General features: G+C 49.4%; 1 protein-coding gene across 1 annotated transcript in view; it reads right to left on the minus strand.

The window, feature by feature from the left end:
* COL13A1 (collagen type XIII alpha 1 chain) overlaps positions 1-18,557 on the minus strand; it is a 58,943-nt gene extending 40,386 nt beyond the window's left edge. Inside the window, exons 1-10 of the mRNA XM_050712022.1 lie at positions 18,537-18,557; positions 15,924-15,959; positions 12,684-12,734; positions 8,913-8,948; positions 7,483-7,509; positions 6,977-7,003; positions 5,904-5,930; positions 5,775-5,801; positions 5,485-5,511; positions 3,446-3,502 (exon numbers count right to left, since the gene is read on the minus strand). Of these exons, the coding sequence (XP_050567979.1) occupies positions 3,446-3,502; positions 5,485-5,511; positions 5,775-5,801; positions 5,904-5,930; positions 6,977-7,003; positions 7,483-7,509; positions 8,913-8,948; positions 12,684-12,734; positions 15,924-15,944 (300 nt within the window). The 5' untranslated portion in view covers positions 15,945-15,959; positions 18,537-18,557. The remainder of the gene's footprint in view (positions 1-3,445; positions 3,503-5,484; positions 5,512-5,774; positions 5,802-5,903; positions 5,931-6,976; positions 7,004-7,482; positions 7,510-8,912; positions 8,949-12,683; positions 12,735-15,923; positions 15,960-18,536) is intronic.
* Positions 18,558-19,043: the final 486 nt, after the last annotated feature.

The following is a 19,043-nucleotide window of genomic DNA, read 5'->3' on the forward strand; positions in this document are numbered from 1 at the left end:
GCGTGGTGAGCGGCTGGAGGGAGCTCACCCAAAGTCCCCCTCGTGTTGCCTTCGCTCCATGCGTCAGGCACAGCGAGTGCCCATCCATGCAGATCCCTCAGCATGCAAAACGTTACTGCCACATCGCTACAGTCTTATTAATGCATTCAGCACGAAAAGACCCCCACAGATCTAACTGGACCGTAAGTGGATACTGTAAGTTGGAGATCGGGTGTCGCGCTCATCAGATGTCATTCTGTATTTTTAGCTGTTGACTGGAGCTAATTTTTCAGCTCTTTTAAACACCATTTGGTCACCCTCATTGTGCCTCTGCGATGCAACGCTTGTTGAGCCTCCCAGCACAGGTCTTGTTGACATGCTCAGAGGCAGCAGCAGGATTTTCCTCTCTCAAACACTTGTGCGAGTATTTACTCCGCAGCCTCACATTTTTTTCTTAGTGTTCAAACGCCGGGCTCCTGGAATTGCTTGGTGCTGGCAGATCTGTAGGCGTGGATTACACTTCCTCGCACTCAGGGAATGAATGTGGCAGCAGCAAAACAGATCACGGCAAAATCCTCCAGTGAAGTTGGCCTCTGGGAGCGGAGGGAATTTGCAGCCCTGGCTGACGACAGGACACAGGGCAGCTATTCAAGTTTCCCACTTCATCCTGGATAGGAACTTCAGCTTTCAAAGCCTTCCCAAGAGGTCAGCCCTTGGCCTGGCTCTTTGGATTGTCATTTTGAAGGGCAACCAGCGCAAGCCATGGGGCTTTACGCAGTGTGAACGCTGAGCTGATAGGAACGGGACTGAGAGCACGGGCCCAAGGGATAAGATCAGGATTTTACACAGCGCTGGACAAGGGGCAGGCACCTCCATGGTACTGCAGACTGCAGCTCCCTGCTAGCATCTGACTGTCTAGACATGCAGCTGGGTGACAAAACCCAGCCGCTTCGTAGAGGGTGCCCAGCACACTTCAGTGGGGTAATTACAGCGGTTTGTCTGCACAGGAAAGTTAATCCCGACGGATGGAACGAGGGAGCTTAAAGTGGGCTCATTAAAAGCCACATGAACTCTGACTATGGACACTCTTATTCACCATTCATATGTCCGTAATTCATTTTATGAATTCATTCCCAAAATAAACTAAACTAAACATGAGTTATGGCCCTGGAAACCAAAATAAATGTGTTTACACAAAGATTTAATGCAATTTAATGAAACCATTATAAGAGCTTATTTAAACACATTCTCCCAAGTGTCTTAGACCAGACTAGCCCTCAGAAGAAGCGTTTGCCTATTCATTCATCTCAGTTAAATTTCACAGACATTAGCTACATTTCAGCAAGAGGCTTCCAACCTCTTCTGGAGATTGAATATGCAGGAACTGACTCTTTAAGGTAGGAGACTGCTTGTCGACAGTTCTGAGAGCAGTTTCATGGCCCATTTCTTTTAGTTTAAAGAACTGGCTTCACTGCATTTCTTTTTAGCCATATTATCACATCAAAGATTTCCTCCACTTCAAAGCAAGTCCCTCAGCTCTGCCTGAGCCTTTTGGAAGCCCCTCCATAGGGGAAGACAGACAGCTAGCAAGCTGATTAACTGCAAGCATCGGAGTAGGCTTAGAAACAGGCAACGAGGAGGAGAAGTCTACCTGGAAAGTGCGTCTCTTTATGACCGGAGGTGGAGCCAGCCGCACTGAATTGAGGAGAGGCAACAGCTGAAGATCAAACCAGAAGGTCGCAGGGCAAAGGAGGCCGTTAGGGCACCGAGAGTCAGAGAGCAGCCAGGGGAGAGAACAGAGAAGACGGGAACAGAGAGATTGCCATCAAAGTTGACCACCGCGCGGGGCACGGGTACCTGCTGGCAGACCTCCGAGCTCCTCCACGCCATGCGGTGCTCACACGGGGATGCGCTGCTCACTGGCCCGAGCCAGGCCAGCCCTCCCACTGCACACAGCTTTCACTGCTTGGAGATAAAACTTACCCAGGGGATTTCTGACTCCACTGCTCTCCACAGGCAGCATTTGTTGAAAGAAACGCCCCCCCAGGCTTTGCTAAGCTCTCCACTGACAGGAGGGTTTCCCTTTATCTCTCATCATCAGATTTGGGGCAACTATCAAAAGGCTAATTTTCTCCAAGTTTCCCAAGTGTGATTTCCTATTTCTTTCCCCCTTCCCTTTCAAGAGACTGCCTGTATCTGTGGGCCCCACCCTTCCCTGGGGTATGGAAGGGAGTGAAGAGAGCTAGCTGGGGTCAGCAGCAGGCATCGGGGCACCAGCATGGTGCATTCCGCCATGTGGACACCACCAAGGGAGAAGATGAGACCTTGGTGAGCCCCAAGCAGGGCATTGCCTTGGGAGCCAGCGCTTTGCTTTTCCTTGTTTAACAGTAACATCAGCCTCCAACTGCTTATAGCCAGGAATGCTGCCCTAGTGCACAAAGCTGACCCGGACACGCAGAAATCAAATGCACTAAAGCTCGGGAGCATTTGTTCATCCTTGTGCTGTATCCAGTTTCCACTTGCATACATGCTGCTGTCAGCCTGGCACCCACCGTGCCGGCTCCAGGCCCAGGAATGCTCCTCTGCCCTGATCTGCTTTCCTGTTCCTATCAGTTTTCCATTGAGGCTGATCTTGATTTTACACAGGGAGAAGAGAAAGAGGCTTTCTGTGCTCAGGCACAAAAGCATGTCCCTGCTGTGCAGCCTTTCCCCAAGTGAGCTGTGCACTCGGACCTCGGAGGTGTGCCCGCAGGTCTCCCATGGCAGCAGGCGCCTGAGCAGCGCACCCTGGTCCCTGCAAACGCCGCTCCTCGCACCCGCAGTGAAGGCCAGGACCCAGTCCCGTTGCAAAGGGAAGCAGTCACCTAATATTGCAGCACCGCTGCCCCGTGCTCAGGCGGCTGTGTTTGAATATGCTGATCCTGACAGCCTCCAGCTATGGCAATAAAAGCAGTGCTGGAAAATCAGCTGGGCTGATCTATCTGGAGGAAGTCCTGCTCTTTTTAGAAGACAGTGCAGGAGGCCCCTTAGCTCAGGAGAGCATTTGGGGCTGAGCTGACCTTCTCAGGGGGGATGTTGCTGTAAATCAGCACAAAAGATGTGCCTGTATGAGTGACCCAGAGCCATCTAAGCTGGCTTTGTCTGTCTCCTCAAGTGCTGAAGTGTATCTGAAATATTACGCAGCTCACAGGGAAGCAGAGGGAGGATGTTGGAAAAGATAAGGAAGAAAGTGGAGGGAAGCAGTAAGAGCTTTCCCCAAACCAGAGGAGAGACAATGTCCAGCGATGGATTCAGGTGCACGTAGGATTGTTTAGAGAAGGAACCTGAAGCCTCCTGCAGGCAGCTCCTGCCCTGCCCCTCTGCGTCCCAGTGGCGAGAGACGTTCAGCAAGCAGCGTGCAATACTGGGTGCACATCCTTGTGCCTTTGCATCGGAACTGGGTCCCGCCAAACTGTCACCCACAAACCTTCAGCGTAAGGATCTGGTTAGAGCGCAGGGCTGCGAGGGTGGTGCTTAGGTATTCCTAGGGGACAGTGAAGACGTGACAAAGGGGGTCAGTGAGACACACGGCGTTTTGGAGAGCAGATGGAGCATGGCTGCTCCCCCTCTTCCCGGCGCTGGGCTCCCTTCCCCAGGGCAGCACTCTGGGGACAGCCAGCCCACACCGAAGGTACAGCCCCACGCCTGGGATCATCCCTCGCAGAGCCGCAGGACATACAGACTCGTACAGAAGAAAAAAATAGGAAACTGCAGCATGAGCCAAGGCATACATCCTAACCTACATTTCCTTCCTAAGAAAACAAAGGCCAGACAAAACTGAAACAACATCTCTCGCTTTTCAGGATGTTGCTTTTCCCTTCCTTGCCCAGAACATCTGACAAAGGTCCTTGTCAATGAGTAAAGCAAGAACAAATTTCAGTTCAGTCAAACGTATGGCACTTTTACTGCAAGCCTCATCCTCCTTTTCATTCTGGGAGGAGGAAAGGGAACTGCACCTCTGCTGGCTGCTTGCACCCTGAGCCTGTGAGCAGACCCTTTGGGACAGCCCACCATGAGCTGACCTGATGGCAGTCACTCTTCCCACGAGCACATCTTGGAATGCCTTGGAATGACCCATGGGCTTTTTAAAATGCTGAGCTTGCTCCCTCGGTGAGTCCAGAGCTAACCCCCTGAGAGCCAAGGAGGCTTTGCTGGGACGTGAGGTTTTACTCCAGCCTTTTCCCTGCTGTCCCCACCCTGTGGTATGTCACCCTAGGGTGCCTTCACCCCAGGAGCGAGCGCAGGTTACCCCCGGTGATGCAGTTTGCATCTCTGTTTCCCAGTGTTGCTGCAGGTCCCATCCCCACTTTTCACCTTGAGCTCTGAGGACAGACAGGAGCTAAGGGCTGTAACAAGAATCCAGGACATTGCTGGGGTGAACATTGTTGTTCGCTTCTTTTTAACATAACAATCTAGTGAGCCGGCTCGCCTAAAGAAACACAGCTGACCTGCTATTATTGTACCCGGGCTGGCACATGACCACAGCCCCCATCTCCCTCAGTGCCAGCCGAGATCTCGCCCCTGTCTCTGCATTGCAGAGCATCCAGGGCCCTGCTCTCCCAGGGACAGGGAACAGAGCCCAGCTAATTGTCCAGAGGCTCGTCAAAAATAAACAGAAAGCCCTTAAGCCTGTCTCCCTGTACACCCAGACTGCAAATTCCAGCCGCTTCATATGATGTCGTTCCAATGCATTTCCAGTGGATTTTCAGCGCTCGGGTTGTTTTTAGAGCTGGTTAAATTTTGCCCCTGTAATCCCCTCAAACCCCATGATGTACTCTCTCCTCTCTTGGCTGTGGTACATGCTGACCAGGCCAGGACAGAGAGGCAAGTGGGGCAATATCCTGGCTTTCATTAAACGGCTGTTGGCATCGGTCCTCCCTCTGTGCCTCTTCTCCACCCTGGGGACCAGCTCATGGAGGACCAGTCAGAGTGCCGTGGCCACCCCTGGTCATCTTCAGGCAGGGAGCACAACCCTTCCCCTTGTCTCTACGCGGGGTTGGGGACAGCAGGAGGAAGAACAACAAAAGAGGGAAGGCAATACAGTTTCCTGGGATCTGCAACCCCTGTATTGCTCCTGGCCATACAACATGTGGGAGAGGGATGGAGCTGGAGCACCTCTGTTCCTCCAGAAACCCCAGGTTTCACTGGGTTTTGGGGTTAAGGACACAGACCTTGTCTCCACCATGTATTTGCGTCTAACCCCGCTGGGGCACAGGGGCTCTCCAGGAAGAAGCAATGACAGCATTTAGCCAGGGGTCAGCCCTGGTGGGCAGGAACAGACCAACATCCCTCCTGGAAAACCTTATCTGCAGTTTTTCTGTGAAACACATCAATCAGCCGAGTGCTGCTGCCTGGATGATGCACCTTGTTAATGAAGAGATCTATATTTCCAACAAGAAGCCACTCAAACGAAGGGGGATTAACATGCAGGAAGGCGCAGGACAGATAACAACACTAATGACTTACCCTGTGGGGGTACTCCGCACACTGACCCTGTGAAAGAAGGGGATTAAAAGGAAAGGGTTTAAAACATGAACAGAGAGGACCAAAATAGATGCAGGGTCAGACCCACAAGGTGTAAATCACTGTGGCCGTACTGAACTCAGTGAGGCCATGCCAATTTACACCTGATAAGCAGCCTGCCTTCCACCCCCTGCCCCTAGAGCCCTCTGTTTCCCCTGTAGCTCTCGGCCAAAGTCTTTAGTTTTCATTTTTAATTTACTTTTAATTTTCAACACATCTCACATTAAAATTACCTTTTCTCCTTTTTGTCCTGGGGGTCCCTATAAAAGAAAAGTGATTTTAAAAAAAGCTCTCAGTAAAGAGTTCCGTGCATGCGAGGGGAAAGGGATTGGGGAGGTACAACTGCGAGATGGGGTACTTACTGGTTGTCCCCTGGGACCTGCAGCACCCTTTAAAGAAACACATTATTATGAACGTGAGGGGAATTCCCATTTACAGTGACAAGACAATAAAAATCTCAGCATAAGGAGTAGGTGGAACCTCAGATTTTAAACACATTTGTGGAGAAAAGTTCCCAAGAGAGCTTTGGGCCCTTTGTGAAAGGAGGAGTGAAAATACACACATGTTCTGGCTGTACCGCGGGGGGGGGGAATTATTAGGAGAAGGGGAAAATCATCAGGAAAACACATCCTCATTGTTCCCGGGCCCTCAGCCGACACACTGGGATGGAACCAGCAGCAGCCAGGACTGAAGCCTGGTTGCGCAAGTGAGGGATGTCAGCTCACCCCTCCGCCACCGAGCAGGGAAGGGGATCTTCAACATGTGCTCGCCAGAGGCTACACTGACACCCGGGCTCCAAAAACAGAACTCACAGAAGAGCGCATGCAGAAGTTCAGTGAGTGAAGGTGACTACAGAGCTGCTAGCTTAGCATGTTGGTGTCTGGGGATGTCATCATCAGAGATGTCAAGAGGAACAAGACCACATTTGGGTTTCCATCAAGCGCGGCCCGAGTTTATCATTCTCGAATGAAAGAATTTCAGTACAGCGCGCAAATGAAACTGAGCTTCAAGAGGGGAAGAAAGATATTTAATACGAAAAATATGCTTGTTTTTGGTTAGATAAGTTGAAAGTCACCAGATGGGTTTTCAGAAAACTTTCCATCAACTTTTACTTCTGCTATGAGGCCAACCACGAAAAATGTCAGCTCCCAGAGTATATTTAAAGAACATAATTGCTAACTGCAAGGAAAACATATCCCATGTGTAACTAGAAAGTTGCTGTTGTGACATGATGCATCGATAGCCATAATGTAAAAATGACAGACATGCACCCCAGCATGCTGCAACGAAGTTACAGAATTAGGTAGGGCACTGGCTGAAGCTAGGACCTCTAGCCTTCCTACAAGCTCATTTCCAGCCGAGTATGTCCTTTCAAACTAACCCATCAGCCACAAACAGATAGATTTTTTATTTTATTTTATTTTATTTTTTTTACCATCTCCCCCTTCTGTCCAGGATGACCCTGCAAAAGAAAGACAACATGCCTCAGCTTCAGTCATCGTAACCTCTAGAAGGTGTTGACTTTACCTGCTTACCCCTTGCCTTGGGAGGTACTTTGTCGAGGGAATTGCAATGCCAAGCACATGCAGCTTCGCTCACTCACCTAACAAGACACTACTCCCCCCTACACAAAACACTCGGAACAAAGTGCTTTCCCTGCAGCAGTCAGGCTGATGCTCTTGCAAAGTGCTATTTTATAGATTTGCCTAGAAAGAAAGCAGCCACGTTCTCTCTCCCTAATCTCTTGACTCCTGTATCTCCCCCAAGGCATCTATGGTATCCCCCTGCCTGCCAACCTTCTAATTTTCTTTTAATCCATGCGTGTGCATGATATTGCAAAATTATCCTCTCTAAAGCATGCTTTGTAGCAGGCAGGTAGACAGGACAGTGGGTCATAGCAGGAGGGAGGGCACAAAGCCCTGAGAGAAGCTGTTTGCTTACCGGTTTGCCGTCTAAGCCAATAGGGCCCTGAAATCAAAAAAAAAAAAGGGAGAAATGAGGAGAAATGCTGTTGCTGGGGGTGTCTGTCTACCCGTCCCAGCAAGCACTATGTGCTGCAAGACTGCACAGCTGGCTACCACTCCAGCATCCTCACTGCTCCTGCTGGGACCTGCTCACTGTCAGCCCATTGCAGCAGCAAAGCTGGACACAAGAGGAGGCAGAAGGGATTCACGGGGAATTTGTAAAAACCCTCAGCATTTCATGTTGCTCCGTCCTGTAAAGTAGTTGAAAATCAGCACAGTTTTCTCAAGACTTTGATTTTAAAAGGCACCCACTGTTGGAGGAAGAGGAATTTTTGCAAACAATAGAATAATAAAAGTATCCCGAGGAAGAGGTGACACACAGCTCGACAGCATTTTGAAGGTACTGTCTGATGAGAAACAGGCTCTGTAGAGTGCTGTCCCACCTGCCGCTTCTTGAGCCGTGCTGATTTGCTCTCTGCTGCTCCAAAAGACAAAGACCACAAGGGCTTGGGGGAGATCTGCTTCTCCCCAGCCCAGGGGCAGCTCAGGGCCCCCCTTTCCACAAAGGGCAGAGCCACAGAGCCTGGTCAGGTCGCAGACTGCCAATTCCTCCCGTTTTCCAGGCATGAGTCTCCCCCGCAGACCTGCTCTGGCACATGGCATGTCCTGGAGCAGCAGCTGAGCTGCCTGGCAGGAGCAGGGGTGCCAGGGGTGTTGGTGTTCACCTTAGGCTTCCTGGTTGTCCAGGGTAAGTGCATAAGAACAAATAGCAACTCTGTGAGTTCTCCAGCAGCCTTGATGCTCCAGAGAGCATTGCCAGCAACCATAGGACTGAAATTATATTTGTTTTGTCCTCTCTCCTGGGCTTGTTTCCCGTTCCCTTGCCCATCTGTAACTTAGCATTGGAGAAAAATCTCCCCCTTCCTGCGCTTTTTGTCCTTTCTCTTTGGCATGACCAGAGCGTTCAGCTCATGGTCCCCAGCTGAACTGCATCGTGTTGGACCTGTTTGGATCACAGATGCCTGCTGCTACTGCAGAGTTACCTAAAAGTTCAGTGAAGGTTGGAATTTCACCTATCTGGGGGTTATTTTCTTTGTTTGGGTGGTATTTTCATAGGATGGTTTTCTTTTACTGAACAGCTCTGGCTTCAACTATGTTATTTTAACACTTCTGGTGTGTTTTTTTTTTAAATTAATTTCCTTTCGGAGTTGTGGCGTGTTTTTTTTCCCCCTTAAGTATCTTTTAAATGAAAAAAAAAAAGAAAAACAAGTGAAGAAAAAACTACTTTTTCCAGTGATCAGATCAGGTCCCTGGTCTCAGACAGAAACGATAAGCTCCAGCAAGCACTAATGACACTTCCTAGGAATACTGCACACATGTACCCCATAAATTAGCAGTTACACTTACCGGGAATCCAGGAAAACCTCTAGTTCCAGGCTGTCCCTGGAAAGGGCGAAACAGAGATAGCAGTTTAGAGGAACCGAAGAGGAATTTGATAAACCCTATGTCCTCTCTATGGAACCTTTCCTTCAGCCTCTGCCCATTTATCCTGCAGCTCTCTGAAGAGTTACTCAAGGTCTGATTTGATTTCCCTCCAAGGGGAAGGTGACTTGGGAAGGAGTGGAAATCTCACGTCCCTGCTCCAATTTGTACAGGGCCAGCAAAATGCTGGAGCAGGTCCAGCTTGGACTGCAGGCAGTTTCCTTGAAGTTTGTACATTAATTAAATGGGTGTCCCTAGCCCATACACTAGCCTTTTGGAGTATGTTCCAGAGGCTGAGCTCATTTTATGGCAATTCTTGCTGCCATAAACCAGAGGCGTTTAATGCAGGGTGCTGCTCTGTGCAAGACAAACCTCACAGGTCACTGGTGTCTAAATACAGCCATTCCTCTTTTCCTCCCCTAACGTGCATGTCCCAGTGCATTCATTTTCCTCACAAATAATTCTGGAGAAGAGATGATTTTTTTTTCTGCTTTTTTTTTTCTCTAAGAGCTATGAGAAAAAGGAGAGTTAGGCGGTGTGATGAGGAACATGAGCACCAAGTTCTTTTCCCCTGCCTTTTTCTGGCTAGCCAGGGCTGGCTACCATTTTGGGATCAGGTACAGCAAACAAACTGGCTCTCTACGTATCTGGCAGCTTCTTTACTCACTTAAAAACACTAGGGAAAAAAAAAAAAACAAAAAACAGAAATTGTCCTGGCTGCTACTTTTGCATAATTGTACAGTTTCTGGGACTCGTGACATGTCAGGTCACAAATACCCTAGGCCTTTGCTCATCCAGTAAATATACCACTTTACTTGAGGACTAATCTTCACAAAAAAAGAGCGAGCCAAGTCAGGAAGGAAGGTGGACCAGATTTCAGCATATCTGGAAGCGAAGCTATGTAGATGGAAATAGCAGGATGAGGTAAATCCTGTACCATGCTCATCGAGCAACCACTGCGGCAGCTTGCCTTCCCTAAAAGCTGTACTGCGATGACAAAAAGCTCAGCTTTCTTGTGCCTTCTCAGCTTTGTTTTGGGGTAGAAAATGCCTTCCTTAGGCACTTTGAGATACCATGACTGGACTGTTTGAGCCTTGTAACGGTCTCCTAGGAAAGAGGTGGGTATGAGCAAGGGTTTGCTTCTTCACCTTAACATCCTGTGTGGTGACGTGGGAAGGGGAAGAAGGGGACAGGTTTGCCAGACTGCAAGGAGCTCATGAGATTTGCTATAGCAAATTTCTATCCCCTTGGGAGACTGCTTAGAGCCACATCAGCAGGAGAGGGAAAACCTTCAGGTTACGTCTCCTCCATCCTCCCTGTGCAGAGATATTCAGTGGAGATTTGACCCCGCAGAGAATGAAGGCAAGTGACCTCTTCGCACAGTCTGAGGGCTGCTCCTGCCACAGTGCCTGGACTCGCACCAAACAGTTCTGTTTCTATACACAGTGCTAGCAGGACCTAATCGCATTTGCACTGTTTTCTTAGTTTTGCTAAGTTGAACTTGGTCAGCTTTGCTTTGCATCGCAAGATACATATAAAACCACCTGGTCTTGTTGGCCAGTGACCAGGAGGGAAGAGAGGCTATAAATTAAAGGATTTGTCCACCGCTGCTTTCTGAAAAGGCAAAAATCAAGAAGAGCCTAGCCACAATTCATTAATTTTGGTTCCCTGTTGGAAGCCTCCCTGGACAAGAAGTGCTAAAAAAAGAATTAAGGAGAAAATCTGGAAATGGTGCAATTTGGCTTCCTCTCTAGACTACAGACTGCTGCTTCCCTCTCCTTGGAGGACGGCAGAGTGATTTGCACAGTATCAGGCCAAAACAACAGTTCAGCAGCAAGCAATTCCAAGAGACTGTTTTTGTTGGGTAGCTGTTTTTCCTTGTCTTCTTTTTAAGATGTTGATCCTATGAAGTATGTAATCCTGGGAGCTGCCAAATCGTGGAGATCATCTGTTTCTGCCACTATCGACATACTGTCCCTCTCTGGCCAGAAGTTTAGCAGCTCTGAGCTCAAGTGAAAACTTTAACCTCCAAATGGAAATCTGGAAACTATTTCTCATCCCACGTCTTCCCAAGTGGCCCCTTGGCTGGGGTTCCCATGTTTGTCTTCGGTGCTCAGCCATCCTTTTGACCTATCACCAGCTCCAGTGGAAACTGGATCATCTTCACAACAGACTTTGGGGTGGAAGCGGGGAGCTGCCCCATTCCTTGCATCTTAGAGCTTTGACCAGGTTAGGCCAAAGCCCATTTTAAGTATTATTCACCATTTTCTGCCATTTTCAGGGTGCAACATGTTCTGTGCTTTCCCAAACAGGAGCAAAGGTAATGAGGCAAATAAGCAGCACTGAAACAGACATTAGAATTTGTCCTGCAGACCAGGCACATGTCCTGCAGGAAAACAGCAGTGCCCATCCGCATCTGCAGGACCTACAGTGACGGGGACCCCCAGCTTTCCTCTCCCATTACTATTCCACACTGCAGGAGGCTGAGCACTACAGCTTGAGGAAAACAGAAAAAAAGGTGCAGCATATACCCTCTGTATCTGCTCATGGGGCCGGGTGGCCTTTCTCAGAGGCTGGAGGGACTGTCTGGGTATCAAATGCTTGGGGCACCCATTCATATCCTGGGCTTCGGTTCTGTCACTTCTCAAACCCCAGCGTGCCGGGCAGGTGTGCCTGGGATCCCGCAAAGCTGTTTCTTATTAGAAACACTTATCACAGGGCTTTTGGAAAGCTAATTGGAAAGCCAGATGTAGCCAAGCGTTCGTGCTGCCTAGGTCCCTCTCACTTGACCTCTGCTGGGAAACAAAAGTCGCCGGCGGCCCATCCTCTTTGCAGGTCAAGGACGGTGCTCTTCACAGGTTAATCAAAATCGGAAGTGCCCAGCAGGAGGGAGAGAATTGAGGCGCTGGGTCTTTTCTCATGGAAATCTCTGGTGGAGGCTGCACAGGGATAGAGTGAGGAGGACTGGCTGCATCTGCACAAAAGCAGAGACTTGACGGCTGAACCGCAGAGCAAGAAACATCCAGTGTTTAGGGCACGCGAAGGCTCCAGCCCTTAATGTTCTGTCGGCCTGTTTTTATTACCCCACACTTGCAAAAAGCTTTGTCTGGCTGACTCCTTGCACGGATGCTTTTGCTGGAGTGGGGTGCAAAATCCTGCCTCGCCTTTCCTCTGCTCCCCAGCCAGCAAAGGGACTTTCAAGATTGTGGTAACTGTGCTGACAAAGAGTTTCCAAGATTTTGGGTAGTGATAAGGACGTCTGAACAACTCGGATCTACCCATCTGCATGAGTTCCCAGTCACCAGCTTAGCCCTGATCCTGCTCTTCTGCAAAATCAGGGCTTTTGTCCTTTGCTAATGAAACCAAAGGCTGAGATCAGCCAGAAAAAAGGGATAGTCTCCTCAAAAGTGGCAGTGGCCCTGCTTCAAGAAGGAAATATGCTTCTTCCTTTCAAATACAGGACTACGGTCTCCTTGTGAGGCAAGGCTTCTTCATTTGTTCTGGAGTATGAGCTGTAATTTCATTATATATAGTATATAATAGTGGTATAAAACCAAGCATGGCTCAGCATAGGAACCACATTATACAGGGTTTTTGCTCTCTCCCACTGATGCTGTCTCGCTGCCCCTCCTAAGTCTTTCCCTGTAACTTGCCCACATCCTGAATCAGTCAAAAATAGAGAGAAAAACCACTTACGGGTGGACCGCGGGGCCCGATGATGGACATGCCTGCTTCTCCTGGAGCACCCTGCAGAGAGACAGAAGAGAGGGAAAGGGCTGAAAGAAGGAAGAGATTAAAAAAAAAAAAAGACATTCCCACAAAGATCGAAGTTAAATGAGAGTGCCCAAGGTGTGAGAACATCAGGGCTCAGCTGCTGTTCTGGCCTCCCCAAGCTCTTACCCTGCATTCTGGGAAAAGAGCTGTCATTTGGAGCTAAAATGGAAGCTGCACAACAAGGAAAACTGTAAACACGTCAAACACTTGCAGGATCTGTCCCTTGCAAGTGTGAAAGATTGCCTGAAACCCTTGCTGTTGTTAGAATATGTCATGGTGTCGGGCCAAACTTCAGCTCAACAGATGACTGTTTTTCTTTGGCATTTGCCCCTTGAAAATATCTGATGCTAATGCTCACCCTCAGTCCCTGGTCCCGTCCACAGTTCGGGACTTTCTAGGCACCTTTCACATTCCTCCCCAGATGCAGCTGCATTTTAGGGATTGCTTTCTGCCCATCATGTGTATTCTTTGTAAAGTAACCTGTCTGCCTCAGACAGGCCAAGTATTTGGGGAAAAATAAGCTGAAAAAAGCACAGATTCTGAATATTCTCCAGTGGGTGTTTATAAGAACATCTTTTGTAGGCAATACTGGTGGCTGGATAGCACCATACTAAAGACCATATTCTCTATTACAGGGTAAGGAAAAGACAGAAAGGGATTATGCAAGCTGCCCATGTCTTTTGACTGCAAAGCTAGTGATTCTATGAATAGGTTAAATGAGACTTAATGACCGGACAGGAATGTAAAAGTTTAGGTCTAAATTAAATAACCCCACATGGAAGCAGCTTGGCGTACTGTGCAGTATAAAGGGGTGGGGGAGAACATCCAGAAAATAAAGGGCTTGCTCATATGTGGTTTCTAGAAGAGACTGGGTCTGCCATGGAGGCAAGGAGTATAATTAACAATGGATCACATTGAGCCAGACAGTTTGAGTCCAATCCTAAGAGGAACATCAATTCCGATACCATTTTGGTACCTGAAAATTGTTGTAGCCCTGCTGCACCAACATACATAAAAATACTTGAGGTCTAGCCTCTCCTGCACAAAGAAGCTGCCAGCCCCATGGTGGGAAGGGTTGGAGCCTTTGGGGCCGGTTTCCAGCCCAGCTGGGACTCGATGCGGGAGATCCCAGCAGCAGTAACCCCCTGGCCACCCATGCCCTGCAGACCCCAGTGCAGCATGAACTGCCTTCATCCTCGAGGCAGAAACAGCCAAGATCAGACAGGTCTGGAGCCTCTTTTGGGTTGACTGAAAGTCTATAAAGCTGCAACATTGGCTGGGGAGAGTGCAGCACAATTTGCCCAAGGCTGCTTCTCTACTGAAGTGTGAACTGTGGGCACAGAACAAGCCCAGAAGTCAGTAACAGGCAGCTGATAAGAGAGACGGGGCAATTAACAGCTGCCAGAACAGCAGCTGAGCTCTCTCCTTCCACAGTTCAAGACCAGAGTGTCCAGGAAGACTCTTACGTGTCCTGCACAAGAGACAGAAGAAGGGATGTGGTGGGCTCGAGAGCAATGGGAGCTGTGGGCAGCTTGCCGGCTGCCTCCTGCCAGCACTGGGGAAGAGCTTTTCTTGTGTGTCAGCTCAGATGGGACGTGGACGAGAACAGCAAAGTCCTTGCTGGAAAAGCAAACAGCCGCTCTCCAGCTCCTAGCCACCCACGATGCACAGGACACGTTCGTGTCTTTGGAAAACACGCCGTATCCCTGAGAGGCAGCTCCAGAAGTGCCCGGGGCACAGCAGCCTTTGGACGGAGCATCCCGTAAACCAAACAGCCCATGGCAAGCAGAGCTCTCTGCAAAACAAAGCTGGGGTGGCCAAGGAGCTAGGGCGGCCAAGGAGCTAGGGCCTCACAGAGGGCTTTGGGGAAGCATGGGCAATTCAGAGTGAAAGCTTGGTCTGTCAGACAATGTTTGTAGGCTCCAATGAACAAGCAGGAGCTGGCAAGCAAGGAGAGGATCTGTCCTACCTCACCCTTCCTTGCTGTGCTTTTCTATCTCCTAGAAAGAGCAGCAAATGGCCCTGGTATGGTGGTGCCCTGCACAGGTAATTCCCCTACTGGGTGAACGTCCATCCCTTTCCTAGCTCCTACACCTTGCTGCTGCTGGCTGCAGTTTCCCAGTTATTCACACACCCCAAACACATCCATCCCACTGTTCTCATGGGTGCCAAGTCCTACCACGTCAGAAATGGGAGCATGCCATCCTGTTTTTCCTTGCAACAGCTCGCACCAGGGACTGGGCTGACCTGGGAGGCAGAGGGGAGCTGCAGGGGTGGTTAGGGCAAGCGGTGCTGCCAGCGGGGAAGAAACTCAATGGTTAACACCCAGGAAGCCTTGATGGGAGCCCTACATGTGCCCGCCAGCTCTTACACTGTTAGTAAATTGTCATAAACAAGAAATGCAGTGTTTTTGGAGGCTGAGTGGCCTGGAAAGAATTTGGGAGATAAACTCGCACTGCTGGGGGAAAGGGGGAGGCCTGGGGAGCGGAAGCCCAATGCCAGGGCTGTGACAAGGGGTTTGGGCTGGCCCTACAGGAGAGCAGCTGGGGACATTGTGGGCTGCAAGGAGACGACTCACCTTCTCTCCGGGTTGCCCTTTTAGTCCCTGCGTCAGTGGCACCCATCACAGACACATGCAAGAAGGTGCAGGGAAAAGAGAGAGAGAGAGAGAGAGAGAGAGAGAAAGAGACACAAACACAGGCGTCAGCGGCAAGAGCATGCTCCCCTGCCCCAAAACCCAGGCTGTGGGGTCTGGGTGAGCAGGGTGGCCTCAGCTCCCACCCCAGCCCTCCTCCCCATCCTCACCCCAGGTTGCCCGAGCGGAGAGCAACCCCAAAACGCAGCGCTCAGCCAGACAGGGCTTGCTCAGGGCAGGGTTATTTGGATAGGGCAGCTGCGGGCAGTGGTGTGAGTTAGCAAGCCCACGGTTAGCAAGCCCAGCCGGTGCACAGGGCAGCTCCCGAGGGGATGGGAACACCTCCCACACGCACGTGGTTTACAGGGCTGGCCACCCTGTTGCAACCAGGAAAGCCCCTCAGGTGTAGGGCTTGGGGAGGGTGGCTTTGCTCACACTGACACCCGCCAAGGGTGAGCCTGAAAGACCCCCGAAATCTCAGGGGTTGGAAAAGGAGGGGGAGGACAAGGCACAAAGTTTTGACTTACCGGCCGTCCAGGAATCCCCATCGCGCCTTTGTCGCCCTGGCAATTAAGGCAAAACCAGAGGCAATTGGAAACTGGCCAAAAGCAAGGTTATAAAACTGCACAAATGAGCTGTGCCACAGACGCGGCTGAGCAGCGCGGTGCAAGTGTCCAGGGATTTTGAGAGAGGGAGAGAGCAAGTTAGAGAAGAAGTGTGTCTGTGTGCACCCCAACCTGTCAAGGCAGCTGTGTAAGCCACTGGTTTCTTTGTGATATGACAAACCAGCACATCTCCTGATAGAAATGACATAAGATGACTTTAGGCAGGGAAAAAAAAAAAAAAAAAAAAAAAAAGGAAAGAGTTTTCAGCCTAACAAAATCTAATCCCAATTTCCAACACTTCATAAAATCTACATCCTGGGAACCAGCTTCATGCAGTAGTCAACTGTCACATTTTTCTCTTTCTTTACCAAAGTCATCTCTGGTGTTAGCTATTTATTTATAGAGTTATCACTTTTAAACAGGATTCTCTTAGACTTGAAAATACAGTCCTGTCCAGAAGCATGAAAAAAAATGTGGGAAAACAAGCTGACACAGGAAAAAGCATGTCTGGAAGAAGACATACGAGCAGCTGTGTTCGGTGTCCTCTACCCCTTTGAGATACTTCCCAGTGCATTGTCAGGGTGTGAACAATCCTAACAGCAGTTTGGGGAATGACTTGGGGTCAGGCAACGCTGAACAGAGCCTTGTAAACACACTAACACAACACCGGTGGCAATTTCCTTCAGCCACTTACCTACAAGGCAGATTTCTGCCTCTCACAATTCAGTTTGACTTTGTAATTAAAAACAGAATATATATTGTTTTTTAAAATTAACCCTTTCTGCATTCCTGGTCACCAAAATTAAAGGCTATGCAGATCTGGTAGACAGTCAGAAAGATCCTTTCAGCAATCAGCTGCTATGGCTTCAGCGGTCACATCACTTTTGCTCTATGTTTTACAAAAATGACAAGATAATAAGCTCTCAGTTTTGTTCCCAGCAATGTTTGGGATTTTCTGATGTTTTCCTGTCCACGGATGCCTGCATCCCTAGACACAAACCTAGCTTTCTGGTTTCTGCAGCTGGAGACACTGCTTCATTGATGCCACTTCTTTGTGCCTTCCCCAGGTCCAGTCCCAATGTCTGTGAACATGGTCTGAAATCTCTAGAAGGGGAATGCACTTTATTTCTTTTTCTGGGTGTACACAAAGGTTCCTTTGGTCATGCATCCCAAATCCATATGTTATTGCCAGGATCCAGCCACAACCTGGTGAGAGTTCAGCCATTTCCCTCTGCAGAGCGGGGAGGCCATTCAGTTTTGGGTACATTTCTTTCCACACAGGTCATGTTTGGACAAACTGAAAAGCAGTAGCTGCTTTGCAAGAACATCCCTTGCAGATGGACAAAACACTAAGCAGCTGCTTGATTTTAATTTTCGTAGATGATGGGAAACTGCTTTCATCTAGGGTTTTACGCGGGCTCCCAGTCCAGCTAATATTTGCCTATCTCTGCGTGTCAGCAGAGAGCAAAACTCCTGGTGTCAGCATCTTGCCCTGGGATTACTCAGCGGCTGCTGGAGAGCAGAGTGGTGAGTTTTCCTAGGCTTTCAGCCCTTTAAAAGCTGCTTTCCTCCTGAGCTGAGATCCCTCACGGTTCGAGGTAAAAGCTGATTTTATTTCTGGTGGCTCTGCTGTGGCCGGTGCCTGAGCAGGAAGAGCCCGAGGTCGGGGCTGAGCTGCATCTGGTCTCCAGCGAGTACCTGGTGCCGGAGTGGTACGTGACTGCGCCATGTCTGGTATGTGACTGTGCAGCGTTACAGCCCTCTGAGCAACCTTAATGAAAGGGGGAGCTCCCGGTAGGACAGCAAATAAATGCCAGATGTTTACGAGGAAAGGTTGGCTGTGACAGGGAGCCAGGAAAGAGCGCTTATGGGTGGACGATACCATGTAGGTCAGTTACAAATCCCCAGCAAAGCTGCCTGCAGCTCCCGTGTTGGAGCTAGAGGAGCACGAAAAGCAAGGAGCAGCCTCTGTCCTGAGCTAGGGGGAAGCCAGCAGCACAGTTGGCATTTCATTCATGGGGACACTGCCCGTTACAGCTGCTGCAGTCACCAGGTGAGCAGCAGCCCTGCCACAGGGAGCCACTACCACAGAAGCATGCGGCTGTGACCCCAAAATCTGTGCTCCTTCCCTGATCATGACCATCACAGATGCAGATACAGTTATTATGGACTTTCACATTTGTACCAGAGTGACTTAGGTCTTACAAATCCTGCCGCAATTACCAAGCCCCACCAGCAAGAATACAGCACACTGCACCTCTTCAACTGGGCCTTCACACTGATAAAGGCATCTTCAGAAGCCGCGTGTTTCCCAAACGTGGGAAGGCTCATAAGGACTATACTACCCTTAAGTCTGGCCTACAAAGCTCTTGCAGTCCCTGACCTGTTACAAGCCATGTCCTGTCTGCAACATGCTATTCTTCTGCAACAGGTTTGCTGTGTGAGACCTCTACCTTCTCCCTGCTTGCAAACCCTGGAGATGGAATTACTGCCAGACAGAGAGAGAGAACAAGAAAGAAAGAATGGAGTATTTACCGGAAGCCCTGGTCTTCCTGTAGGACCCTGAAACAAAATGTGCAGAAAAAGTGAAAGTTAGCTTGAAAATCTGAATGGAGGTCTTCATAAAGAGAAGAAATCACAAGCAAGTGTTTAGGAAACAGAATGGTTAAAAATCTCTCCACAGCTTGTTGACCATCAGCTCTGATTGCTTGGGTTTCCTAATCTCCTGTTTGTAAAGTTTTCTCTCCTTTCAGCATGGCTCTACCCACAGCTATCCACACGGGCTCCGAAGGTATCTGCAAGTCCGTGGAGAGCTAGCTAATTACAGGGCTCTGACTTTCTTCCTTAGTTTCCATCTGCTAAATATTAATTTTTCATGTATGGAATTGCTGTAGTTGCCACAGAAATGTTGCATGTTCAGAAATGGGAGGGAAAATGTCCGTGAGAGGATCTTTTCCTTCGGATGTGGTCCAGACAGCGAAAGAGTCCGGGAACCTCAGGCCTATTGCATGATTTCATCATTTCCTTCCTTCCTTCCTTCGC

The sequence above is a fragment of the Cygnus atratus genome, chromosome 7 (assembly GCF_013377495.2).
Source record: "Cygnus atratus isolate AKBS03 ecotype Queensland, Australia chromosome 7, CAtr_DNAZoo_HiC_assembly, whole genome shotgun sequence".
In the NCBI taxonomy this organism is placed as follows: domain Eukaryota; kingdom Metazoa; phylum Chordata; class Aves; order Anseriformes; family Anatidae; genus Cygnus; species Cygnus atratus.